The sequence below is a fragment of the Zonotrichia albicollis genome, chromosome 5 (genome assembly GCF_047830755.1).
Source record: "Zonotrichia albicollis isolate bZonAlb1 chromosome 5, bZonAlb1.hap1, whole genome shotgun sequence".
Lineage (NCBI taxonomy): Eukaryota > Metazoa > Chordata > Aves > Passeriformes > Passerellidae > Zonotrichia > Zonotrichia albicollis.
Genome location: NC_133823.1, coordinates 58820043 through 58847832, shown reverse-complemented (window position 1 = coordinate 58847832; position 27790 = coordinate 58820043). Strand labels below are relative to the sequence as shown.

At 43.8% G+C, this 27790-nt stretch overlaps 1 protein-coding gene across 1 annotated transcript; it reads left to right on the top strand.

Moving 5' to 3' along the window:
- The first annotated feature begins 446 nt into the window (after positions 1 to 446).
- LGI2 (leucine rich repeat LGI family member 2) lies at positions 447 to 20141 on the top strand. Its single transcript, XM_074541822.1, has 8 exons — positions 447 to 706; positions 788 to 859; positions 3719 to 3790; positions 6947 to 7018; positions 7563 to 7634; positions 8682 to 8851; positions 13454 to 13618; positions 16142 to 20141. Exons 1-8 carry the CDS (start codon positions 522 to 524, stop codon positions 16957 to 16959), a joined length of 1626 nt encoding a protein of 541 aa, XP_074397923.1. The 5' UTR covers positions 447 to 521; the 3' UTR covers positions 16960 to 20141.
- Positions 20142 to 27790: the final 7649 nt, after the last annotated feature.

The following is a 27790-nucleotide window of genomic DNA, read 5'->3' as shown; positions in this document are numbered from 1 at the left end:
GAAACTTTGCCTCATACCAATCTAAGCCTCCTCTGGTGCAACTTGAGGCCGTTTCCTCTTGTCCTATCACTTATTACCTGGGAAAAAAGACTACATCCATCCCACTACAATCTCCTTCCCGTTAAATGTACAGAGCAATAAATCCCACCCTGAGCCTCCTTTTCTCGGGGCTAAACACCCCCAGCTCCCTCAGCCTCTCCTCGTAGGACTGGTGCTCCAAACCCTTCAGCAGCTTCGCTGTCCTTCTCTGGACACGCTCCAGCACCTCTGATGCTAGCCCAGGAAATGGGGGGGAGCATCACCCTGGCGCTACCAGCGGGGCCTCCCGCGCCCCCTTTGCCTCTATTGCTGCGGGGAGCGGAGGGCTCGGCGCCCCGGCCGCGCTCTCCTCGCCCCGCCCGCGGGTGCCCCCTCCCTCCCTCCCCGCTCCGCGTCCCGGCGCCGCAGCGGAGGCGGCGCCGCGCTGATGTCAGGGCGCGGCGGGAGCGGCCGGCGGGCAGCGGCGGTGCGGGCGGGGAGCGATGGCGGTGCCGCTGCGGCTCCTGCCCGCGCTCTGCGCCGCCGCCGCCCTGCTGGCGCTGCCGCCGCCCGCCGCCCCGCGCCGCCCGCCGCGCTGCGGGCCGCCCTGCAGCTGCTGGCGGGAGTCGGCGCTGTGCGTGGGGGCCGCGGGGGCGCCGCGCAGCCTGCCCGCCGGCCTGGGCTCCCTGTGAGTGCGGGGCCCGCGCGGGGAACACGGGCGGCCGGGGCTGCGGGGCGCTCCCGCCTCATGGGGGCATCTCTTTTCCAGGAGCCTGGTCAACGGGACCTTCTCCGAAGTGAAGGACAGGATGTTTTCCCACCTGCCCTCCCTGCAGCTGCTGTAAGTATGGCACTGGGAAGGAGCACGGCCAAGTAGCACTTCACCCCTTCCTCCTGAATAGAGTCCCTTTAAGCATGGAGCCTCTCCGTTTCTCCTGGATAGAGTTCCCTCTCTCTTGTGGAAAGGGAGAACACGGGAGAAGACAGCTTGCACAGTCCCCCAGTATAGCTGCTGTTTCATAACATTTCTGTTCAGGGACGCATTTTCTGCTCAGAAACCACTTCATAAAATGTATATTTAGTTACTAAAAGAGGGGAAATTGTTTTATGATGCTCTAAGTTCCTCTTTTCTTTTCTTTTTTTTTTTTTTTTTTTTTTTTTTACTTCAGCTTTAGTAAGTTTAAGGCTGAGTTTTGTCCTCTAGAGTTATGTGGTGATGGCTCTCACTCCCGCTCACTTTGTGCCCAGGAGTCTCTCACTGGCTTTGTGACCCAGTGGGCACGATGGGGTGAGCAGAGGCTGCCAGGACGCACTTCAGAGGGAATCAATCCTCTGTGTGTGCAGTGCTGGTGCTGTCTGCAGCACGACTCATTGTGCCACTTGGAGGGTGGCCTCTCAGATGCCTTCTGACCCAGCGCTCCTCTGTCCAGGAGACAGTGCTCCAGCTCCTAGCACTTAGCAGCCATCCATCCCTCCTTCCTGACCCAGGCCAGCTGCTTGGTCGTGCCCATGTTGCAGTTAGGTGTGTGCCTCCTGCTCCAGGAGCTTGAGCAAACTTGCTTAATTTAGCTGTCCTGGGAGACAGCAGGGAAGATACAGAGACTGCGGTACAGCCCCCTGGGGAGCCTGGGTACTCAGTTCCCTGGCAGTCTGCAGCAAGGCTGAGCAGCAGCCTGCGTCCTGTCCAGCCCAGTGCAGCCCGTCTGGAATGCCTGACACCAGGCAGGTCCTCCACACCTCCACCCCATAGGACTGACTGACCCCCCAGGCACAGATACACTGCAAAGAGAAACTCAGCGAAAAGATCCAAAGCCTGCCAGAAACCCAGGCTGAGTGCTCACCACATAACTAGATGTTAAAACTGCTCGTAGCAGGAGGTAGACACCTCTCTAAAGGTGTCTGGCTGCTGAGGCTCCTCTGCTTGGGCTCCCCATCTCCTTTGACTCAAAGGCCTGTCTTCTTCTGAGAGGAGCAGCACTCCATGCAGAAAGCTGGGGGGAAGTGGGCAAAGCAAGGGGTAGAAGCCTTCACCTCCTTTAGCGTGGAACTGTTCCCAAAACCAAGTTTCTGTGAGAGCTGGGGGTCAGCACTGAGCCCCCAATAAATGGTGCCAAACAGTGACCTGGGGAGCCAGCTGGGAAGGAAAGGAAGAAATCCATGGATTTCTGTGGTGGAAATTCTGTGGGTGGAAAATTAGAGATGGGGGGAATCTAGCTTGATTTGGATGGTGGTACTAGGAAGAGGGAGGAAGAGCAGATGAAGATTGTCCCTTTTACTTAGCTGCAGCAGATTTTCTGGAGATGTTGGGGTGAGTAGGGTCGTGGGGCAGAGGTGGGTTGTTGAGGAAGGCAGAAGTTGCTCATGTCACTTTATGTGGTAAGTCAGATGTAGGAGAAAGAGGCGGTAACCGCCACCTTGGGCACTCAAAATTACAAAGTTACAAATTGCACTTGTTTAGTATAATTTGTAACCTTTTGCTTAAAACATGAGAAAAAATAACTAATAACAAAGAGCTGCATGCATAACACATGGCATCATAATAACACAAGAGCTGCTGCATGCACATGGGCATCTCAGGACAATGTTTTCTATGGCAGTAATCATGGTAAAAATAGTAATGCAAGGATTTATTTTTGATGGTGGTCTTCATCTTTGTTAGATTTCTTTGGGATAATTTAAGGAGCATTTGTCTAGTATTAGCATAATATCCAGGGATCACAGGGAAAGTTTGCATTTCATGTTCATTAGTCTTCTAAATTAATTTTAGTAAAATGCCTAAAACCATACAAAAGGAAGATTAATCAGTTGCTCTAATAAAGCAATTAGTGCAGACATATTCATTCATAGGGAAAGCTCTGAGATTTTCCAAAAATTATTTCTTCTGAGTAGTGTTAATATTTTAGACCAAACTAGAAGTTTTATTGTTTTCTTGAAAGGCGATTGCCCTCTCTGCCTTTGAACATCAACCTTTGGAGATTGTCCATTGTTGTGCATTAATACAATGAGGAATGAAGTTTGCTGGCAAAGCCTCCATCACCTCCTTCTCCCTGGCTCTCTTGTGCTGGCTCAGGTGACAGCCTCTCTGGGGCAGCTCTGACATGTTTGTCCCTGAAGTTCACACAGGAGTAGGGCAAGGCAGCGCCTGCAGGAGGCAGCAGTGCAGCTGGATTCTCTGTCTCGGTGCTTTGGACATGTCTGTATTCCAGCTGCCAGACTGGCTGCTGTCCTCCCAGGCTGCAGGTCAGGCTCAGAGCATCCCCCTGGAGCATGGAGTGAGTGAGTGCTGGCCCAGAGAGGCTGCATAAATGAGAGCTGGTGCTTGGGAGCCGAGGATGCTGCTCAGGTGGACCCTTAGAGGTTGTCAGTGGGGCTGGAGGGGTGATGAGCCACACTCAGCAGACCTGCCATCTAATGATGGCTTGTTCTGCTCAGTGGACCATTGAGTTGAGGACCAGGTTACATTTAGCCAAGGTCAATGGCACATTTTTCCTGGGGAGTAGTGGACATTAACTACCATCATGTAATGCCTTCAATTTTTTTTCAATAGACCATTCCACAGTATTTTATGTGTGCTGCATTGGGGGGGTGATATGAGCTCAGGTCAGTAAGATTAGTTTGGTCATGGGCAATAAACACAACAGGCATAATCCAATGTGTCAAGTTTTAATGTGCTTTCCTAATGCCTGCTCTCCATTTTCAGCTTGCTGAACTCCAACTCCTTCACTGTTATACGAGATGATGCCTTTGCTGGTCTTTTTCATCTAGAATACCTGTAAGTTTGGTATTTTATGTCCTTTATAAATAAAGATGTTTTGATAAGTTGCCAAGACTCCTGCTGCAGAATCTTGGTCTTTACTGTTATTCCCAAGAGCAGGGGAGCTGAAGGATTTATGTTCCACTCCTGTGCACATGTTCTTTATGGTGGCTGACGATTTTTCAGGTGTTACAGTGCATTTTTAAAAGATGCCTTCAATACCAGGTATCTCTGTGCAATTATAGCACAACAAAAAGGCATTGCTTAGCAAGAGCTTGACTGGGCTTTCCAGAACAGTGCTACCCCTGTCAAGAGGTAGAATCTCAGGCAAGAGGTGGAGCAGCCTGTTCTCTCCTATGGGCAGCCTGAGCAGGAATTGCAAATATTGGTGTACTGTCCTGAACAACTCTGATTCTGCTTCTCTTCTCCCAGCTTTTGTCTCCTACTTTGCCTTTTTCCTGATACCCTATTTAATGCCCATAGAATTTATCTTTATGTAATTAATTATAAATACACAAATATATAAACATACATTTCATATAATAGAAATTATTGTAATTATTTATATTATTATTTTAAATTATTTGACTCTCCTTTTGCTTATATCATTCACTTAGTTGATTTTTACATTCTTTTTCTGGTCCTTATTTTTTTTTACTTTTAGTTCACCCTTTTTTCTTTTTAAAAAAAGTATTAGCCCTGGTGCAAGGCTGTCCTCCCTTCACACTCCAAAGGACAACATTTCTCTGTGTTACTCAGTATGACCTGGTGTGTTTGAAACTATGAGTATGACCTGAAAAAAATGCTCATTCCACCCATCTTTCCAAGCTGAAATGTAGCTGTGGAAAACATTTGTCCTTTTTACAGGAAGACCAATGCTCATAAAACTGACTTTTGTTAAATCTTGAAGGCAAATAGATATTATGATGGGGTGTATTCAGGGTTAATAGTCTGGTGCATGTGGAGTAGCCAACAATGGAATTTGCAGATAATGGTAAATGGTATATGCTAAAATCCATTATTCAGCTACATCTGGATTTTTCAGAGATAGCAAGTTATCTAAGCATTCTCTTTTCCTTGTGTCTACAGTGAAAAAAATTATTTGCAGTAGTTTGTAAAAAGGAGGAAACCATTTTCTGTTGTATCATTAGCAGCCTGCTTTCCAGTGCTGATGGGTTTGTCCTGGCAGCATAGCACACATTGTGGTGGTTGTGCTGGTCACTGCAACCAGACCCCTTCTGAATGAAACACCCTGCCCTCCTCAGAAAGCCAGAGGGCAAAGCCCTGTCCCTGACCACCAGCTGCCAGCCAGGGAGCAGGATGAAGACTGGTAAAGCCTTGGAGTTTCAAATTCTTTCAGCAGCTGAACAAGTGGTCTCAGTTAATGGTTGTGGTTGCCTTTTCTGCCAATTCCATAGAGCTTTTCCCAGCAAATCACCCCTCCACCTTTGGGGTGCTGGCTGTGAGTGGCCTTTTTCTGTGGTTTGTTTCTTTGGCCATGCAGCCAGTATAACCAGTACAGCTTCCATAACTCATGTCTCTTAGTTACCAGGACCAGACTTTGTAGAGAAGAAGGAAACCTGACTGACAAACAGGAATGGCAAGAGTCTGTGTGTACAAAGCCAAAGTCTCTGGCCGAAGAGCAGCTGGGGAGCACCCACAGCTGGTACCTATATATAGATAACAGACCTCCAGCTGTGTCCTGCTGCTCTTGCAGCTCTCATAATGCCATTCAGTGCACCCTGAAAATGACTCTGTACAGTCTGGGTAAGGCAGGTCTGATAAAGATGAGAGCTTTGCTGGTGAACTGACTGGAATTCCCCGAGCAGCATCTCTTGGAGACCAGGCTTGGTGATTCAAGAACCTGTCTAATTCCTAACTCCCAGCTTGCAGCAGTGCAGCCTTGTTTATTTGCATGGATCACTGAGCTGGTGCTGTGCAGGGATGCCAGCTGCCAGTGAGGGTGTCAGGAGGCAGGGTGGCTCTCTGCTCTTGTGGATTGAATTTGTGGCTCCACACAGCCCTGAAGGGCTGGCCTGTCTCTAATATCTCCCATGCAGACACAACACTTTCTCATCTGCACCCTTTGCCTGCAGTCAGGGTCCCAGTCACTTCATGAAGGATATTTCCTACACCTAAACTGCAGAACCAGGAGCACTTCATCCCATTATCACTTTCTTGAGAAGAGACCTTGTATCATAGCATTTTCCCTCTAACTTCTCTGCAGGGCAAACAGAGCTTAGGAATAAGGGAGGCACTTTCATCTCATAAGCCTTTCATAAAGTCAGCATACAGTTCTCTTCATCCAGGTATAGCTGTACCATGCAATATCTTGATGGCCACCTGGCTGCAATCACTTTGCAGGGATCATGGTGTATTTGGGGATGTGTCCTCAAGTGCTCAGGGGTCAAGATGCTCAAATATCAGCTCTTTACTGAAATGCTGACATGCAGGAGTCAGGAGGAGCAGGGTGCTGCTGGAATCGATATGTGCCTGGCATTATTCCCCCAGTGCACAGGGCCATGACTTCTGTGCAGCTGGCAGCCTGCAGAGGAGATGTCCCAGCCGGACAGAGCTGAACTGTGGCAGCCAGACCTGAGCCAAGGCAGTGGTCCTGCAGTTTGTGTGGGTGTCAAACGTGTGCAGTTCAAGTCAGGGCTGTGTGGGCACGGAGGTGGCACTGAGTGTGCACGTACAGCCATGGGAGCAGGACCCAGCAGAGCAGCTCTGCAGCCTGGGCAGCCCTGGCACCTCTGTGCTGAGTGCTGCTTTGAAAATGCTGCTGATGTGGGGAGGGGAAGGTAGGACTTTAGCTTCTGCCTCAGGAGGTTCTCCTGTGTTCTCTCCTCCTACACAGGACTCTTGCCTTGCACAACGCATCCTGAGAGGATTACCAAAAGAGGATTTTTTTTTTGCCTTGTTCACTTTATTCCATTTCTGCTGGGCATTTGGGTCATGTGCCATCCCTTGTGATGCCAGGTACTTGCATTGTTCCTTGCAGCCTGCCCAAGGAAAGGGGAAAAGGGAACATGAGCAGCTCCACTGAGACTTCCCACCTTTCAGTCTGAAGGAGCTGCCCAGAAATATGCTGCATCTGGCAACCATAGCTTAAAGCACAGTGATGCTAATAATAATGTTACTTAAATATTTTAAAATACTTTTTTTTGGGCCTAGATTTATTGAAGGAAACAAAATCGAAACCATTTCAAGAAATGCATTTCGTGGCCTTCGTGACCTGACCCATCTGTAAGTTATTTAACATTTGATAAAGTAATTTCTAATTGAACAAAACTCTCCTGGGAGACCACTGGTTTTCCTGCTACACAGAAAACTTCTCTTCCCTCTGTGTCAGCTTCCTGCTGCTGTCAACAACATGCTTTCCATAAATTAAGAACCATCCTTGGAGCAATTCTTGCCTGCCACACCTTGGGCTGCCTGTGAGCAGGCACAGCTGGGTCTGGGGTGCCCCTGGTACCCCCAGTGCTGGGCTGGTACCACCACACTGCCTACTCATGATTAACATTCCTGCTTCCTTCCAGTGTGCTCAGTGATTGCTCTGTGGGTTACATTTGCACCTGGGAAAATAATAAAAGGTTTGAAATAATTTACTTTCATGTGAACCTCAAGCAATCTCCATTCTTGAATGAGAATAATTAATGCCTGTTTCTGGTAACTTCTAACAGTGCCAGTGGCTGGACAGCACTGGATAATTAACAACCTGTGAGTTCAGACTTGGTAAGAATTGCAAGGTAAGAGATAGCAATGGTACAAACTCTATTTTCTTTTCTAGTTCGTTGGCAAATAACCACCTCAAAGCTTTGCCAAGGGATGTCTTCAGCGATTTAGATTCTTTAATTGAACTGTAAGTAATAAGAATCTTTCTACTGCTTCTGTCACTCTTGCTCTCAGTTTTAGGTTCTGGGTGTGTGTTGCAGTATCTGGTATCTACACAGAAAGTGTATTTTTTTGTTCTAGCTGTTTTTCATTGTATAATTGTTTGCTTGATAGACTCTCCTAAAGTAACTGCTATTTCTTAAATCACTGCTGCTTCTCGTGATGCTCTACATAGTTTGTGTTATTGTACTTCTTTCTGCTGTCTTGTAAGTTGTGTTTTAGAGACAGAGAGACAATGAATTTTAAAATGACAATTTCTCTGAACATATTTTCCTATTATTGTTACATATTCCCTGAGATTATTTTAGTACAAGCGATTAATTAAAAAAAAAAACCTTCTTTTCCTTGTTCTGTGCAGTTGTAGCACCTTGCTGACATTCTATCAGCATTTCCCTGTGTAACTAGGATTCCCCTATTTTTGGCCTGGCTCTTTCAAACAGCAAAGTAAAATCTTAAGCCACAGAAATTGCCAAAGGATCAAAGAACAAGTACAGTGCTGAAATTGCACATGCATGAGCAGGAAGAAGCTAAATTGACTCTACCTCAGCAGCGACTCCAAAAATGCAAGTCTTCCATCTGTATTTTGTGTCTGCAAGGCTGCTCTGTCAAGCAGCAGCACTGGGACAGTTCAGTGAAGGAAGGGGAATTCTCTGTGTCAGTGGTGAATGGTGCAAAGGAGGCCTGCAGCAGACAGCCTGAACGTCAGGATGTAACACACTACAGTCCTCATCCTAGGAAAGCTTACCAAAAAAGTAACTTCAACATGAATCACACAGTGCTCCATTGCTATGATTATAGATGACCATAAAACGCAATGGTTTTTCAAAAATCTCAGTGAAAGAGAGCTCACGATAAAGGAGTCCAGATAAAACTTAAAATTCCCTGCTTTCAGTTCAGAACAATTCAAGGATATTCAGATATTTTGAAATTCAGCATGTCAAGGTGATGACAGTTCTGTAGTACTCATATTGCTATCAACCTTTTCAAATATGTTTATTTCTGTGTGTTTTTTTAGAGATTTAAGGGGAAATAAATTTGAGTGTGACTGCAAAGCCAAGTGGTTGTTTTTGTGGTTAAAGATGACAAATTCCACTGTTTCTGATGTCCTGTGTATTGGTCCAGCAGAATATCAGGATAAGAAGTTAAATGATGTGACAAGTTTTGATTATGAATGCACCACTACAGGTATTCAGAATGTATATTTCTAAGCACACTACAAATGGTTAAATATCAGAAGTTTAGATAATGCCCTTTCACTTCTATGAGCATGACCTGGGGGGAGGAAAGGGTTGCATACAAAGCACTTTCAAGTACTAGAACAAGTTACAAAATGGGAAAATCACATTTAGATGCCAAAGTACGTGCTGAGTTTTTATTTGGATTAAGTGATAATGGGAGAAGAGCTCTGCCTATTCATATTCCAAAAGACTTGATTATGACTCAATTTGTGGCTTAATTTTCATCACAGAATGCTTTCTATTGTCTGGAATAAAGCCATAGAGTTATGGCAGATGAGCTTCCCAAAATCTCTGTATTTCACAGAAAGCAATGAAAATAAGTTCAAAAATGTGGCTATAGCTGTTATCTTTATTTGATAAATCATTATTTATTAGCATCAAAGATGGTGGCAATAGTGCCAGAAGTTCTTCACAGAACTCCATTAAGTTGAAAAGTCCAATAATATTCTGACTACTGTCTTGCATAGGATCTTGATTTTTTATTTTTTAAGGTAATGTAAAGCATGCTGAAGGGAGCAAAGAGAAATTTGCATGTGATTATGCTTATATTTTATGCCAAAACTGCTGCAGTTACCTATCTTTAAATGTAGTCACATCATATAACTGGAAATATCAGCCGTGGGTATTGTTTTTCATCTTCTTTGAATAGGATGTCAGCGCTCTGCCGTTTTTCTAGACAGTCATATCAAAGGTGTGCAAGTTCTCATCTGTCATCAAGTCAGTCATTATTATTAAAAGACAAGAGAAAAGGTGATTACTAGTAATGTAAAATGAAATTTCAGGGAAAGGTATGAAAGGTGCTTTGATGGCAATATGTGAAGGAAAAGAGAATGAACTGAGAATTCAAAATTATGTCAGAAGAGCAGTAGAGGTAAAGTGCAATAACCTGCTGCATGAAAGGATGTCAAACACAGGAGAGCAATGAAGTTTAGAACAGCACCAAAGTTACATTTCTACATCTGCTGAATCACTGAGACACAACAATGCAAAGTAAAAGGAGCTTTGTTTCATTTCAGTCTGGTTTAAGCCATTGTGTAGCACTAACAGTGCACAAGAGAAAGCCTTACCCAATCCTCAAACCTACCCTGACCTACCAGCCCTCTGTCACTCTTTTGTACCCAGACATTGCAAAGTTGCTCCAGGAAAAAAGTGTTGCTCCATTGTCCCTTTGTCTGCTGTAAGTGAAATTACACCAAGCATAATTCTAACTCCAAGTGCTGCAGAGTTTTTGGGAACTGAAGGCATTCCATGGGGCAAGGATTGCCCAGCTGAATATTTGCTCAAATGCTCACAGCACAGCATGTGGCTGTCACACTCTGTTCTATGACCTTGGTGGTTTGTGGTGTCAGGCCACTGCTGTTTTCTCCCTCTCTGCTATTGCCTCCCCCAGATCCAAAGGGAGTGTAAATACACCCATATTCCTTCCTTGAGGATACATTAGTCACAGGCTTAGAATACACACTGTAGGTGTATTCTCCCTTCCCAGTCAGTGGTGGGCAGGACTCTGCAAAACTCTTTCATTCATGTTAGTCTTTAGTACAGTATTTCCCTCCTTTGCCAGCTGGGATCAGACTTTCCATCATTTCTGGTCTCCAGTACTCTGTGTCAAGCATGGCTGGATGCAGGATGTAGGAATAAAGCAGTTTGCTTTAGTACCATTGCAGTTTGCAATGGTAACAGGAGAGATGGAAAGAGGTGCTGCCAAACTTAAAATAAAAAGGCAAGGTACAAAATGGTCCTGTTGCTTCCTCACAGAGAAAGTGATTGACAGTATTGGTGACCTGCATTTTAACTCTTTTTGTGATAGCATCTGTCTTTTCCATTTCTCAGTGCTTGCATCATGGAAGCAGGTTAAGTCATTTCCCTTCATTTCTTGTCTTTCTTCCTCAACAGTGTGTGAGGGGGCTGTCCTGTGGCTGTGAGCACCACAGGGGAACATGTAGCTCACTTTCAGGAGGCTGGAAAACAGGCCTTGGGCTCCCACAGCCACTGCAAACACTGGAAACTGGCCATGTGCATGCCTGGGACCTGCTTTGCCCTGACCTGCAGGCAGGGATCATCTCACTGAGCTTTGGAAGCTTGTTTCCCCTTTCTTTACCTAGCTGGGATTGTCTTCTGGAGCTGGTCTTCTCTTTCCCTGCTGTCTGGAAGGGAGGTAGTTTGCATATTAGTAGGTACTGCTCCATTCTTGCTCCTGTGCTGGAGATCTCCTGTGCTGGGAGAAGGAAGGGATGGGTAACACTCCCTGCTGGCACACCCAGGCCCTGGCCTCACCTGGAGCAGAAATGTCCACTGCAGGGAAGAAGGGATGTGAGCAGAGTGGGACTGAATGGCAGGATACAGTTTGGGAGCAGCTGCCCCAACAGACCATCACTTTAATTTTTCCTTGGTGTCCTGTGATGTTCCCTGCACTCTCCTCCTTTCCTGTGCTGGCATCAGTGCTCCTGTGTGCTGGGATCAGCCTGAGCAAGGGCTGCCAGAAGGAAAATCATCCCAATAAAAGTGTTGGGCCCCTCACCTGTGACACCATGATGCCAGTTCAACCACAGAGGGAGCAGAGGGGCAATAAGTGACTGCAGGACAGGGAGACACCCTCACTCTCAGCCAGCAGAAAGCAGCATGAAAACCACGTGTCTTGAGACAGGGAGAGCAAAGCTGTGCACTGGGTGGGAGGCAGGGAGGGACAGCTCATGCAGCCAGCAGCACAGGGGGAAGGCAGGGCTGTGTCCTCTGCCCTCTCCCATCCAGGGGATCCGGCTTAAAAAATAAAGATATTGGAAAAGGGCACCTCTCCCAGTCCTGTATTTACTGTGTTAGAATTTTTTTCAACCCTGATGTGGTGGCAACTTTCACTGTGTAACCCTCTTCTACATTACAGCCTGGTATTCCCAGCTGGTGCTAAAACCAGCATTTATTGCTTTTTACTGATTACAAATGATTTCCCTACCCATTTTCACATACAGACTGGTTTGTTTCAATTCACAGATTCCCCCAAAGGGTTTCACAACTGTTCAGATTTCAAGAGCTGTCTTTTCAGGATTAGTTTTCTGGGGTTCTTTTTCTTCAAGATTTAAAAAATATTTTTATTTTGTGTGACTGTATCTGCTCCTGCTCCATCCTTGTATAGCTGGTCAGTTTTACTTTTTGCATAATTCAGTTTCAGTTTTCCTAGCCCTTTTAGCTTCCCAGTGAGAATGAAGATAACTTTCTTGTTTGCCTACCAGCATTTATGAACCAAGCCCAAGCTCTGTTTATAATAGTCCCTCGAAGAATGAAGACTGTCATTTCTTTCACAGCTGTGGAATCTGCTCTGTTTGTTTAATGGTAGTCATCTATCTTTATTCTCCACAAGTGTAACTCCTCAAGGGCAAGGCTTTCAAGCATGCAGAAACAGAGGGTTCTTCATTCAGAAGCAATTATTTCATAATGCACCAAAATAAGGGACTCGAGTGAAGACTTAATTACCATTTCACCAAAATCCCTGGATGCTCAGGCCCTTCCAGCATAGGAGTGCATGGTGAAGGCGTGTAGCAAATGGAGCTAAAAGCAGAGCAGTGTGTGGTTCTGCACAGAAATGCCATCATAGGGAAGATGCCTTTCCTTTTCTACATATCTATATCCATACATTACTTCAGTGCAAGCCTCTGACCACATTTTAGACCTGAGTGCCTTGTCAGCTCTGCTACACAATTTTTTTTCCTGATAATAGAGATCTTGCACAGCTGTCTGGTCAAATGTCAAATTCAGACCCAAGTCTCCTCACTTTGCCCCAGACTGGCTCTGTGGTGACTGCTGACATACCCCAGGGTGAATTTTCAGATTGAGTCTACAAAGGCGCTAAATTTTTGAGGAAAAAAGTCTTTAATTCTGGAGTTACACTCCTAATCTTTACAGGTTGCTCCAATTTCTCAGTCTTATTGTCTAGTATAAGTTTTCCACTAGATAGTAATTTTCAGGTTGGTTGTATTTTATGCCTAAACTACATTATAATGCCCCATAAAACATTATGTTAACTGAGTTTTTGATTACACCATTTTGTCTATGGTCTAGGCAAAATGGGGTTATCCCCAGGCAAACTTCAGATATCATTTCACTTTCTGCCTGGTTTAGCATAACACAAATTGCTGGTGATTAAATTTGCATGACTTAAGAAGTTATTGGACTTCAGCTGGTGGTTGCTGTCTCTCAGCTTGAATGTGATTCTTCCAAGGCCATTTCACTTGGCGGGAGAGCAACTTCCAGCTGTGGGGAAAGAGACTTCTCTATTTCACTGATAGTAGCCAGCCTGGCTGGAAAATCTGAATTATTTCACTATTTACATATTTGATTTCCTTGACAAATACATTTTCAGAGGACAGCTCATGATACCTAAAGCAGGAGACACTTTCCCTGTTGGTGTGTGCCTAGCATGAGTACTGCTACTTCCATGATAGTGTTATACAAAATCCAGAGCATTTCACTCATTTTTCAGTGTACATCATTCTAATCAGTGACCACTTTGTGTTTCCAGCAAGGATATATCCTAACTGTTGTAAATGTATGTTTCTAGATTTTGTTGTCCACCAGATTTTGCCCTACCAGTCTGTTTCAGTGGATACATTCAACTCAAAGAATGATGTGTTTGTAGCTATTGCACAGCCCAGCATGGAGAACTGCATGGTGCTGGAGTGGGATCACATTGAAATGAATTTCAGGAGTTACGACAATATCACAGGTATATGAACCCTGGGATTCCACTCACTGATGGACTGGATAAGATTTGTAGAGGGGATCAGGTTATTTGGTTTGTCCTGAATCTCTGTTGAATTTGGCTGATTGAAGTGAGTGATGTTTGGACATGAGTGACTCCATGGAGCAATGCATTTTGTTAATATGTGCACATTTAACCTTACTGTGGTACACAAACTAGGCTTTTTTGTCCAATCTTGTAAATTTTTCTGAAGGCCCAAACACTTGCCATGAATGTCACACCATGGCCCAGCTCAGTATTCACTGCCTCAGTCACACAGAAAGTTAAAGCAGAAGCTGAAGGAGCACTTGCTCTTGCCAAAGTGCCTGCAAGACAAAATATAAAAGGAATCTATTCCATGTAGGAGGAGACAGGTCTGAAGGATGCTTGTAGGGTGAGCTGACCAGGAAGACAGCTGAAAATGACAGAAATATTTAAACTGTGTTTGTTACCTAAATAAATGTGTTGTAAAGCTTCAGCATTTACTCTCAATTTACAAATATGCTCAATTAACATCTTGGCCAGATTACTGATCAAACAAAAAGCCTTTGTGGATGCCAGGTGATGTTCTAATGCTGATTTTCTAACAACCATTCTGTCCCTAACCAACACTTGTGGTGCTCAGTCGCACCATGACAGCAGAGACAGCATCATCAAAGCTGTTATCTGCTGCCTGATTTCCCAGATACTCCAAGCCAGAGGTTTTGAATGCTCAGGAGCTAAATTATGAAAGGAACACCTTTCCCTCCTGTCCTTGTTGTGTGTGATCAATTACTTTTTACCTTATATTTTGGGAGACATAGAGTGTGCTGTGACCTCCTCTGGTGTGGAATCTACAAAGGCAAGCACTTACCTCCTCAGATCAGCTCTGTGTGTCACTAACAACATCTTACAAGAAGCTACCCTTCTGTCAGGAAATTTTGGAAATGAAAAATGTTGGGTTTTAAGGTTTCATTGTGTTTTGGTAGATTAGGGTAAAATATGTACCAGGGATGTGAACTGAGAAGTCAACAGCCCAGAGAGAGCTAGCTGAGCCCTAGAAAAACTCTAGAAATTAAATTGAGAGTTTGACTCATTTGCAAAGATAGCAAACACTAGATATAGACTTCCGGGTGTATTTCACCTTCCTTTGAATGATTTGATTAGGAGATATTTCTGCAAGGGACTTGTGTCCTAGTTCCACACTCAGGGCTTGCTCCTGGAAGGTCTGAGCTTGAGCTCTGGACTCTGAAATGTACACGAGCCTGATTTTTGCCAGGGAACACAGGCACATAAAGAGCCTCCTGCAGAGCCTGAAGAGTGTTTTGTAGAGCTCTGGAGCCAGCTCCACAGAGAATTTCACTACTTACCATATGCTTGGCATTTGGATGTCTAAATTTAGCTCTTTACAACATGGGCTTATGGAGCTGAGCTAGTTGTCAAGGTTGCCTTTACAGTGAGCATGAAGAGAAAAGCATTGCTGTCCTGTGCAGAAGGAGACAGGTGAAAGCTCTTCTGGAGTTGGTGTTTTGAGTGAGTTAGATCAGAAAGAGCGTGGATGATCAGCTCGACCATTGATGGCTGTGCTGCCGATCCCTTGGTACCCCCAGCTCTCCCACACTGCGTGTAGAGGGTGGCAGAGCACCCCAGGCAGCTCTGAGAGCCACAGGTCAGGGACCAGCACAGGAGCCAGGGTGAATCTTCTGTAGTGAGTGACCGAGGATGCACTGGGGAGCTTGTGCAGCTATAGTTCTACTTTAACTGTGTGCTTCACAGAGGAATTCCTCTGTGAACTCCTCTCTGCTTCCAACAACACCTATTGTAATAGTCTCACTGTTACTTTTTTAAGGTGATTCTTGTTTAGTGTAACTTGACATTCTCAAGACAGACCATAACCTGATCTGATCTATCTGGCAACTGCAATATTGCTAAATATTTCTAGTTTAACAAAATCTAAAAAATATCTAACACAAACTACAGAGTTAGATTTATCTTTTTCATCCTGCTGTCAGGTGATATATCCACAAGATGCATCAATATTTCTATGTACAGTAGCAAAAAGCTGACTCTAACCCTTCTGCAACAAGAAAAATATACTATATTTCATTCTTCTAGTTAAGATGGAAATATAGACATTACAAGAATAAGAGAATTTCAGATATCTGATGAATGGCAAAAGAAAAACTCTTGTCATTTTAAAATAATTGCATTTAGCTTAAATAATTGTTTTGGATGCTAGGGACCATGTGTTTGAACAAACAGAGAAATAAAAAGTATTTTGCATAAAAAGGAATCGGCATTTTATGGTGCATCATACTTGCACACATTACAGGGTGGGACAAGTCATCTCTCCAGTTACTGGGAAGCAAAAAGCTTGGAAAGACTCTGATGGCATGTAGCAGAAGACAAAATTATGAGATGGTTCAGGTTTAAAAAAAGGGGAGGGGTGATTTGGTAATAATGTTTGTGGTGTAAGGCTTGTGCTGTGCTAATGCATGTGTTGTTCTGTTTTCTCTCTTTGGGCAATAGGTCAGTCTATAGTGGGATGTAAAGCCGTTCTCGTTGGTGACCAAGTCTTTGTGGTGGTGGCACAGCTCTTTGGTGGCTCACACATTTACAAGTTTGATGAAAGCTGGACGAAGTTTGTCAAATTCCAGGATATTGAAGTATCTCGCATTTCCAAGCCAAATGATATAGAGCTTTTTGAGATAGACAGTGAAATGTTTTTTGTCATAGCAGATAGCTCTAAAGCAGGTTTGTCAACAGTGTATAAGTGGAATAACAAAGGATTTTATTCATATCAGTCTCTTCACGAGTGGTTCAGGGACACTGATGCTGAGTTTCTCGATATAGATGGGAAATCATATCTAATCCTCTCCAGCCGTTCCCAGGTGCCCATTATACTGCAGTGGAACAAAGCCTCCAAAAAGTTTGTCCCACACAGTGAAATCCCCAACATGGAAGATGTCTTGGCTGTGAAGAGTTTCAGGATACAAGATGACCTTTACATCACACTCACGAGATTCATTGGTGACTCCAGAGTTATGAAATGGAATAGCAAACAGTTCGTGGAGATACAGGCTCTTCCATCCCGAGGAGCCATGACCCTGCAGCCTTTCTCCTTCAAGAACAATTATTACCTAGCCTTGGGAAGTGACTATACCTTCTCCCAGATTTACCAGTGGGATGGTGAAAAGAAGATATTCAGATTATTTAAAGAAATCTACGTGCAAGCACCACGGTCTTTCACAGCTGTGTCAACAGATCGAAGAGATTTTTTCTTTGCCTCTAGTTTTAAAGGGAACACTCAAATATTTGAACATATCATCATTGACTTGAGTTTATGAAAAGCTGCTAGAGTGAAATTTATGTAGAATGACATTTATACACAAACAAAACAAAAAGAGACCTTTCCAAAAACAGGGTGCACCTGTGGAGTATGATGACATTTTCTGAACTTTTCAAACTTGCATATTAATCAGGGACTGCATTTACTTGGTTACTGCATGACATGTCCATTTTATCCTTTTTCAAAGACACTTTGCAATCTGCAGTCATTCAAAGAGGAGTGCAGTGCATTAGAATTAATGTTGACATCTAAGAAAATGATCTAAATTTAATCCAGAAAACTCCCTTGAGTTGAACATCTCATAAAGAAAATGAAGAGTGAGCCATACAAAGCATAAAAATGATCTTGACTCCTAAAGTAACATTTTAGTAGTGTAAGTTTTAATTTTAGACCCTCTTCTTCGTGGTTGCTGATGAATTGTAAAAGCAAAGAGGAACATTCCAGAATACGCTGAGTTATCTCTTCAAAATCTTTCTTTCTGGTTCACAGTAAATCCAAGACATCATTATAATTCATTGCAGACTGAAGGGAGAGTCAAAGTCTTTTGCTATTTTTCTACCATTATTCACTTTTTTTCAGCAATAAATTGTGCCTAACAAGTAGCCCAGCCCACAGTAATGGGTAGCTAGGAAGAATGCGTCTCTTCAGGACTGTGAGATCTTAACAAGTTAATACAGACAGAAAATATCAGAGGTCTGCATAATGCCATGAACAAATCAACTACAAGAGCACCCACTCTCTGTTTTAATAGGTATTCCAGGTATCCATTCCATTTTGCCCTAATTCATACTTTTCCTGATGATTCCCAGTAGATTCTGGGTGTTTAACGCGTTATTCTGTTGTGAGCTCTCATTCCAGAAGGCAGGGCTTAAGCTTTGATGAAACACATATTGACATTGATGCACTCCATGCTGTAGCTCCTCTGTACTCAGTGAGGCGATTTATTATCAAGTGCTTCCCCCCACAGCACAGCTCACTAGCAATAAATTCAGGTTTGGGACATCAAAGTTGTAGTTGGGAAATCCTCCTTCTGGCTGAAGTCTAACTGTGACTTCAGTATCACCAAGTCATTGAAACCAAGCTGTTGCTGCTGTTTCAGACTAGAGCTGCTCCTGCCTCCAGGAAGGATTTCCAGCGGGTGAGGCCAGGCTGTTGCCAGGTTGCCAATCCATTGAAGCAGACTGTGCTTCACTGCTGTTTTGGGTGGTTACAGACCAAGCCATTCAATTATCCTAAATAGGGCAATCCTGGCACACAGAGCCTCTCAAGATAACAAGCAAGAGACTGTCTTCCAGGAAAGAGTCTTTGCCCCCCCTTACCCAACAGAATTGGGTATCAGAGCTCTTGCTTGTTAAATTACACAAGATATTTCTTTAACTTTCCATACCACTTAGTCTACTAGGTTGTTTATCATGTTTTGCTGTTGCACTGCTGCCTTGGATTATAGGGAGGTTTTGCATAAAGCAGGAGGAGCAAAGCAAACTGTCCTTTATTCCATCATACTTAGGCCTATCTCTCCATCCTTCTGCTGAGTAAGTTTCACATTTTTCCCCTGGACATGTGAAGCATGGCCTATGATCACAAACAGAGATGTTCTCACAGGCTTCCCAATATCCAGGGTGTGAAGTGAGTGTGCTGCAGAAGAGGATTATGTATAAGGACTCCCATGAGGAGTCATAACCTACCAGTGACCTGGAATGTCACAGTCTTCCCCAACTTTTACCTCTCTGCTATGAAATGAAGTTATTACTGGCCTGTCAGAGACATAACTCATCCTGATTTTCAATTATGTGTTAGGGGTTTTTTTTCCCACAGAGATGTTCAGCCTGGTTTTGTTTTTAGCTACAGTGGCCACCTGGCCCACCCCATGCTCTGAGATACTGAGTGCTGCCTGCCAAATCCCAGTGTGGTGTCAGTCCCAGTGGTTCAGTGGATGCAAACCAATGCTCTGCAGTAGGGTTTAGCAATACCTCTCCTAGGATTAAGCTAAAAAATCTAACAAAACAAAGATACTCATGTCTGCCGGTGAATGCAACTTCTTACTATGCTACCAGTTTACTTTTTAAAGTGGATATGGCTGGCAAAAAATGTTTATTCAGCCTGTGTTGTAGGAAAGCATTTTGTATTGCTTTTCTGTCAAGCATGCAAGTTTCACTAGAGTTAGATATTCTGATGAGGATGGCATTTCTCAGTGCACCAGCAGTTTCTTTTAGGGCTCAACTGTGAGTTCTAGTCACTCAGGAAGGGGCATCAGTCAGAGTGAAAAGCTAGTTTAGAGAAATTGGATCCTTGAAGGGAAGCAAGAGGATGCTGGAAAAAGGCTTGTGTATTGAACACCAGGAGATTGCACTGTTTCTAGAGCCAAGGGGATTTTGAGACTTGGCTATCAAGTTGGATTAAATTAAAATGGTATCTGCAGAGACAGGCTTAATAAAGAGGATAAAGTGATGCACAGGAGTCTATCTCATTCACATGGGACCAGGAGAGAGTGAGGGAAATTAATTCTGCGGGCAGGCTGCTGCTTCTGTGGAGTAGCTGTGTTGGTTGGTCAGAAAGCCCAGCTCAGCATCCCTCCCAGCCTCCAGAAGAGCCTGGAGCCAGACACTGGCCTGCCTGCTCTGCTGAGCTCGTGCACAGGACACCAAAGCTGCTAAGAGGGAGGACAAAAAGCACCAGTTGAATTAAGAAAAGGTTATGGTAATTTTCACAGGAATAAACAAAGGAAAGACCTCAAAAAGAGCCTTGTTCTGCTCTTCCTGCTCCCAAGGAAAAGCTGCAGGATGCAGGCATAAAACCAGAAATTGCTAATCATTGAAAATCCTTTCTGCCTTTCTAAATGCAACCATGGGCTTGTCTCCATTGCCTATATTCTGTAATAGAAATTGTTTTGAACAGTAAATAAAATATGCATATGCATAATTCATTGAAATGTTAGACCATCAGGACAGTGAAAAAGGATAACAGAACATGCCACTGATAATTTTTAATGTATTCTAAAATACATAAATCTATGTAAAGTTCATTAGTTTATATAAGCATTGATCTAATATCACTAGCTACAGCAGGAGCCTTTTAAGATTGTATATACATTGTGCTTTTTTTAGTAAAGAGGAGCTGATGCAATCTGTGCTACTGACATGTGTATGTACTCTTTCAATATATGAATAAAATGTAGTTAATGTGACTAATAGTGGTGTGTCACACATGTTAAAATATCCACATTGTGAGGATCCACACTGCCAGAGGAATGGACAGGGTGGGCAAACGGGTCCTTTAGCCCCTATTTATGATCGGGTTTGGCTTTTGACTAGGTGGAGAAAGCCATGCTCAGATTAGTTAAATCTTCTGTGCTGAGGAAAACCTTCGGACTTCCAGGGTTTTGCTGTTCCCTGATTCTCCCCTTCACTCTTTCCTTACACCCCATCTAGTGTTAGCAAGTAAGCAATGCAGCTGTTGCTCCGAGTTTCGTTCTTGAGCTGTTCTTTCCTACCACAAAGTAAAGAGATCTTGATTTTCAAGATCATTTAAAAAAATATTTAAGATACTTAAGTGGATTTCTTACATACTGAGTAAATAGGAACCAAGCCCTAAAATTACTTCCAAGACTTTCAGATCTTTGCTCTGGGCAAAACAAAATCTTAAGATTTCTTAAATTTTACTGAATCATTGACATTTACTCTGAAATGGAAAAAAAAAGCAAATCTATCAACAGTGAATACACTTTATTTAAAGCAATCCTTGAGTGTTGTCCATTGATCCTGCTAGTCTCTAAGACAGAGGGTAATTCTTTTGTTTCCTCTTTGTTCTTCAGAAACAGCATAACTCTCTGTAACTAATTATAGCCTTGTGCAATCAAAGACATGTCTGACATACCATAATGGGATGCAATTGCTGGGATCATTGCTTTCCTTTTGGGTATTCCACCTTTTTATGAGTCAGCAGCCCTTGTGGTGTGGTTCACTGAAACTCCATCATAGCTCAAACATCAGCTGCAAATCAGCACTGTTTCCTTGTCTACCTTCCCCTGCCTTCTTTGCCCTTCCTACGTGAACATTTTTTTTCCACCCATTACCACATTCTTCAAATTTTCCTTGGAAAGTATCTATTACTCCTTGAAAATCATAGCAAGATACCAAGAGAAAAGCATTCCTAAAGAACAGTGCAGGATGGTCACTCCTCTGCAAATTTCTAGGGGAAGACAAAGCAGGGTGTTTCTGAAAGGTCAAGCTAAAGGCAGATGTGCAAGAACAGCTGTAAGAGTCCCACTCATGCCTTCAGTCCACTCTCTCTTGGCCCACAGAGATGAGCTGCTACCACTGCTCCCTCTTGGCAGCACTGCTCACAGCCAGGAATTACTGAGATTTCTATTTCACTCCCTATCTCAGTAGCAGTGGAGCTGAGCTGTTAACACTTGGTTGGGTTTCATTTTTACTTCCTAGCAAGCCAGGCACTTGATAAATCTTGCATTCCCCATATAGTCAGCCTCCTTTATGAGAAACTGCAAGCCTGATGATCCAATGGACTTCAAAACTGACCTTTGGAATCAACAAAACCAACTGGCCACATGATGTTAGATCCCCCACAAAATAAGACACTAATGCTGTGAAAGCAGCTCAAATAGCAACCACAAACCCCTAATCTATCCCACAGTACCTATTCCCCCACAAGCCATTGCCATTCTTGCCCCAGAATTCTGTGATGAGGAGTCCAACACGCCCATCATCAGCAGGGACATCTTCAACTACACCAAGTTGCTCAGAGCCCTGGCCAGCCTGACCTTGAATGTTTCCAAGGATGGGGCATCCATCACATCTCTGGGCAACCTGTTCCAGTGTTACACCACCCTTATCTTAAAAAAATTCTTCCATCTACTCTGAATTTATGCTCTTTTAGTTTAAGACCATTTGCCCCATGTCCTGTTGCTACAGGCCCTACCAAAAACTGTCCCCATCTTTTTTATAGGCCTACTTTAAGCTCTGAAAGGACACAGTGAGGTCTCCCCAAAGCCTTCTCTTCTCCAGGCTGAGCAACACCAACTCTCTCATTGTCTTCATAGGAGATATGCTCCAGCCCTCTGACCATTTTGTAGCACTCCTATGGATTTGCTCCAATAGGTCCATGTCCTTCTCCCTTTGGATTTGCTCCAGCAGGTCCATGTCCCTCCCACGCTGGGAAGCTCAAAGCTGGTAGGGTCTCACTGGAGCAGAGTAGGGATGGAGAATGCCCTCGCTCAGCCTGCTGGCCACGTTACTTTGGCAGCCCAGGATGTAGTTTCCTTTCTAAGCTTCAAGCACACACTATTTGCTCTTGTCCAGCTTTTCAACCTCCAGTGACCCCACGTCCTTCTCTGTTGGGCTGGTCTCAATCCCTTCATCCCCCAGCCTGTATTGATTCTGGGGCTTGCCACGACCCAGGTACAGCACCTTGCACCTGGTCTAGAACCTCATGGGATTTCCTTTAGCCTCCATCTTGAGCTTGTCCAGGTCCCTCTGCATAACATTCTGTCCTTCAGTTGTGTCAACAGCACCACTCTGCTTGGTGTCCTTGGCAAACCTGCAGAGGGTGCACTCAATTGCTTTGTCTATGTTGTTAATGAAGATATTAAACAGCACTTGTCCCAGACCCTAAGGGACACCAGTTCTCACTGATCTCCATCCAGACATTGCCCCATTGTCCACAACCCTCTGGATGTGATTATACAACCAATTTCTCATCCACCAAACAGTCTTTTCATCAGATTCATCTCCCTCCAATGCAGAGAGAAGGCTGTAGTGGGGAACCGTGTCAAAGCCTTTACAGAAATCCAGATAGATGGCATCTATAGTCCTTCCTATGTCCATTGACACAGTCACTCCATCGGAGAAGGCCACTAGGTTGGTCTTGGAAAGATTGGATGAGAAATTTCTATAGGCATCTCCTTATTCCACTTTTGCCATGTCAGTGAAGTAGACCAGGTAGAATTTGGTGGAAAGCAGGTGCCAGAAGTTTAATAGAAGTAATATTGAAGTAGAGATTAGAAAACTAGAGATGGTGAGGCTGTAGACAAATGTTTAGTTACCTTGAGGGAAACAAATCACATTTTCTAAGCACAGAGATAAATCAATGCGAGATCAGGGAATCTGAGAGAATAAAAAATATCTTTCTAAATAAAGGATAGGAGTGATAGCATATGAAGTGTGAGTTTACTTAATTGCCGTGTAGAGAAAGTTATAAATGCCTTTCCAAGGTCACTCAGAGAATGCAATCCACATCATTTTCCTTTCAAGAGTCACCCTAGTTTATGCTTAATTAAACTATGCAAGCTCTGCACACTCTAGAAAATGCCCTTTTTATTACATTGTAGGCAATTTGCATTTCTGAAGGGCATTTGGGAACCATGACATCACCAGAATGAAGGGCTTCTGGTAGCATTCCTCCCATTTTTATTCATTGGTAATTGTTGACTTCTATTCCAAAGTTCATTTCTATTTCCTGCTTGGACATTAGCACTGGATTGTACAAGAATGCTCATTTTCCAACTTCAGTGGCAGTTTCAGTTCTTCTGACTCAGCAGCCCCTTGGGGCTGACTCATCCTCCAGTTGCAGGTGTGCCCTGGCAGTTAATTCTTCATTTTAGTCCCACGAAGGAAAGGCCAAGGGGTCAAGAAAGAACTCACCACCCCTAAAGCTGGCAGGGTCAATGTGGGTTGGCACATGGATGGAGAGAGCTGCATGTGGATTAATCTCTCCCTTCTGTTTCTTTCTTTTTGGTCTTGCCAGTATGGAAAAAAGTTTTGAGTATGGAAAAAGAGTTTTATGGAAAACAATGAGGACAGGATGGTGTAGGTTTACTTGGGATGCTTCTGAGAGCAAGCTAGAAATAGGCAGAGGGAACAGAAGTTAAATCAGCAACTCTGGTTAATGGCATCTGCCTACTATTTGTTTGCAAACTCTGAAGCCCAGGGGTCTCCTTGGATGCCCATATTCTCCTGTTCCTGCTGACAGCATTTTCTGTCTCTGCTTTGTGCCATTAGCATCTGAGGAGAAAACTGCAGGCCTTTCATTTCAGAGGAAGGGTTATTACAATTATCTGTGCCTCTGTCACCTCAGGATCTGATTATGGTGCTTGGGTTGCACCTTGCAATCGTTACAATTAAGACTTAATGAAGTGAGTAACTACAGAGTTCTGTGGTTACTCCCCACAAACTCACTGCAGCCACCTCTATCAGAGGAATATCTACCACCACAATTTTTATGATTTGCAATATTTGGAGCTTGTCCTATAAGCCCCCACACAGCTGGGACTGTGAAAGCCTGGCCAGCTCTCCTCCTCTGTCACAAAAACAGACTGGATGAGCTTGGAGCATATTGCTGGCTGAAGATGGGTGCAGATAGAATTTAAAAAACCCCAACAAACAACAACATTCACTGCTCTTTGAGCTGGAAAATGATAAAGAAATCCTGGCTGACAACTATGTGGAGAGGGCTGTGCTCACACCCGTGCTGAATTCCAGTCCACATGATGGAGCAGTTACAGAGGTGCAGGCAGCTGGTGTGTCTGAGCCAGCATTGCAGGGGACACATGGCTCTCACATGGCTTGTTTCAATATGCTTTAAGGATGCACCTGACCTAAACCAAGAGAATAAAGTGAAACACAGAACAAACTGACACTTTAATACCTTTCTGGCACCCTTGGCTTAAAGCAGAATGCACCTATGTGCAGGCACACTTGCCAATCCTGTGCTGCCTTGCTAGTAACAAACAGTGATTGGTCCCTTTGCTTTTCTCAGACATGGCTGAAGACAGATTTGGGGATAAAATGAAAGGTAATAGACAATTTATCTTCTTTCAATTTTCTTTCTTTGCCTCTATCTTCATAATTGCTGGGAGATCATTATGTCTGAATCATCAGACTTAAAGAACCATATGCCATTTCCCCTTAAGTGACAGCTGAGATATTTATCTTTATTGTTGTAGGGTGTCTGGTAGCAACATCTGCAGGTCAGCTGAGGATAATTTGTCTTTTGATATTTTTGATAGACTATCAATGAGGGCCAGCTGGAGCCAATCACGACCCTTTGGTGTGGTGGGCAGAGGAGAACAAAGAGTTTCTTGTGCCTTGGCACCAGTTACTTGCTGATGTGCTACCAGCTGTAGGGGTAGGGGGGTGAGAATTACCTTTTGAATTTGGTAGTTTATGAAGATGCCGAAGCCTCAAGGCTGCCAAATGGAGCTGTACATGTCTGACATCTGGCCATAGGCACTGGGCCTTTTCAGGGAGATCCAGTTCAGTGAGCACTGAGAGGGAAGGGTCCTTTTGTGAACTGTAGAGAGAGCTGTGCTAATCAAGAAGAGCTCTCTGCAGTGAGAAATGCTGCACATTTACTGCAGTCATCAGTAGAGGCACACTAGATTCCTTGGGAAAAAAACACAGGAATGTTCATATTTTCAGCTGCTATTCAATTCTTATGGGTGCTGTCTTCAGTGAGATGCTTCTCCAGTTTTTAGTTAGTGAGCGGAATATTAATTTTGTCTTCTGCCTTTGTTGTCCATGTTGGTCAGACCTGTGATTGGAAGGATCATCAGAGACAAGGCATTGTATAGATTAAATCAATTCCATGTCATTTGCAGCACCAAAGTGTTCCTAAGTATAGACCTGGCTTAGTGACCTTAGTGAATGTCAGCAGTCAGTGAAGTCACACTCAGCACTGACACTGGAGCTATTTAGGAAGTAATGAGTTGGCACAGCACACCAACTTCTGGAATAACGAGGAGCTTGCTGAAGTCTGATGCATGCCCCACATAGTGGTATAATTTAGTGAAGAGGGTGAGTCACTTCTGCTCCCAAGTGCAGCCCAAGGCATGAAGTTTGTCTTCACTAAAAACATCTCAGGCTATGGGTACCCTGCTGTATTCCACCTTCACTTGTCCACACTGACAGCTAGCTCAGGATTTACCCTTTAAGCTGAAGAACACCAACTATCTGTAGTTACCCATGAACACTGACACTGAGGCAAACACTGTAGAAATTATCTAGAGTCATAGCAACTGTAAAAAAAGATCTTTCACAAGCCCTTTTATCTGAGGTAACCCATGAGTTATTGACAGTTGTTGACATCCTCATGCATGGGCTAAGGAGAATGCTTATCAGCCCTCTGTTATTTGTAACAGATTGGGTGATAGGAAAGTTCAACCCTCCCAACCCCAAGGGGAGGCAGGGTCTGGATCCAAGTCCTGGCGCTCTCCAGAGCCCACACTTGAAAATGAGAATAGATTATTTGACACAGGCAGCATCAGAAGGTGCCGGAGCCTTTGGGGAAAAGACAGAATGTTACAGGCAGTGGATTTAAATTCTTCCAAGCAACAGAAAATTTCCAAACAACTCCTTGGGGAGCAGCTCTTCCCAATCTGGGGAGGGGACCAGCAGGTGGCAACTGTTCCTCTAGTTTATTGTGTACAAAGCAAATTTCTGTCAAGAATCACCTGATTTACCTGAACAATCCAGCAAGATTTACTGGGAGGAAGGTTGTTCCAATTGGTGCAAACCCCAAGGGATGGGATTTGGACCTTCTCTTCCTTTACTTGGTAAAGCCTGGCAATTGCTGTCACTGAGAAACCAAGGCACAGTCACAAACTGTTTTGTGTGGGAAGGCAGATGCCCAGATGACCACAGGGCCTTTCCACACTCCCTGCTTTTTGCAGCATGATCTTGAGTAGGTAATGAAATGCACCACCCCAGTGTGACAGGCAACCATTCCTGCATAATTCTGTATTTCTGTTCATGCTCTCAAATCAAAATACAGCTTCAGTCTGAGGTAGCTTCTGAACAAGACAGACTACTTCTTTCAGCGAGTTTGTTCTCTAGCGTCAACAAATCAAATCTGAATTTGCTCAGTTTAAATATATTTTCCAAAAAATTCACTGTTGGATACATCCTATTACACAAGTGTCTGAAAATCAAAGGAAAAACTATTAGGAAAGGATTCTATCTTCTGGTTTTTTACTGTTCCTTCTCTCCCTGAAATCTTTCACATGCAGATGTTGATGGTTTGTCAAGCACACAAAAAACAGCCCAGTTTCTGCAGATGCAAGAAAATAGAATATCTGAAGAAATAGCAAAGAGTAGAAGCAAATGAAAGATCTTTTTCAATAATGTGCAAGGTTACAGAAAACAAAGATATTCATGAACCCTCTAAAACTGAATGCAAAGCAGTGAGATTGTATTTACTCTAACAAGAGAGCTTTCTTTTGTCTCTTTGTATTTAACCCCAAATTATTAACATTGTCTCCCATGGTAGCAAATTCAATCATTTGGAAACATATTTGCCTTTTGCAAGTAATATCCATTACAATAAAACATATCACATTTGTTGTCAAGACCTATATGGGTGTTATAGATGGAAACTGAAGGTAAAAAAGAACTGGTTTATTATACCATGAGTTCAGCATACCAAACTGCTTAACCTCTTGTCTCTAGTCTTTCACTCTTCAGTTTGAAATGTGGTCAAGATTACATATTCCTTTTGCATGGACTAGAGACTGCCCAGCAGTGACCTCTGTGCCCAAGTAAAGTCTGGACTAAAAAATAGCTCCATGTTGCTAGGGATTTCTGCCTCATCCTGCTTGGCTGCCTACTGAGAAACACCATGCAGGTATTGATTACTAACAGGTTGTTAAATATCTTTCAAGAAACAACATGAAAGAGCAACTTCAGCTGGTGCACACTGCGGCAGGTTTTCTTCCAGGCCAATGGTGAGGTAGGTGAGACAAACACCAAGAGCAACATGCTTGATCTGTGTGATTGCAGCACTGCTGGAGACAAAGAGGAATGGGAGACCAGGGAAATTTG

Bases quoted from the DNA above. Each gene is read 5' to 3' on its own strand.
- LGI2 (XM_074541822.1), top strand. From the start codon at position 522: ATGGCGGTGCCGCTGCGGCTCCTGCCCGCGCTCTGCGCCGCCGCCGCC. The intron at 860-3,718 runs GTAAGTATGGCA...CTCCATTTTCAG, and splicing joins CTGCCCTCCCTGCAGCTGCT to CTTGCTGAACTCCAACTCCT. The intron at 13,619-16,141 runs GTATATGAACCC...TTTGGGCAATAG, and splicing joins GAGTTACGACAATATCACAG to GTCAGTCTATAGTGGGATGT.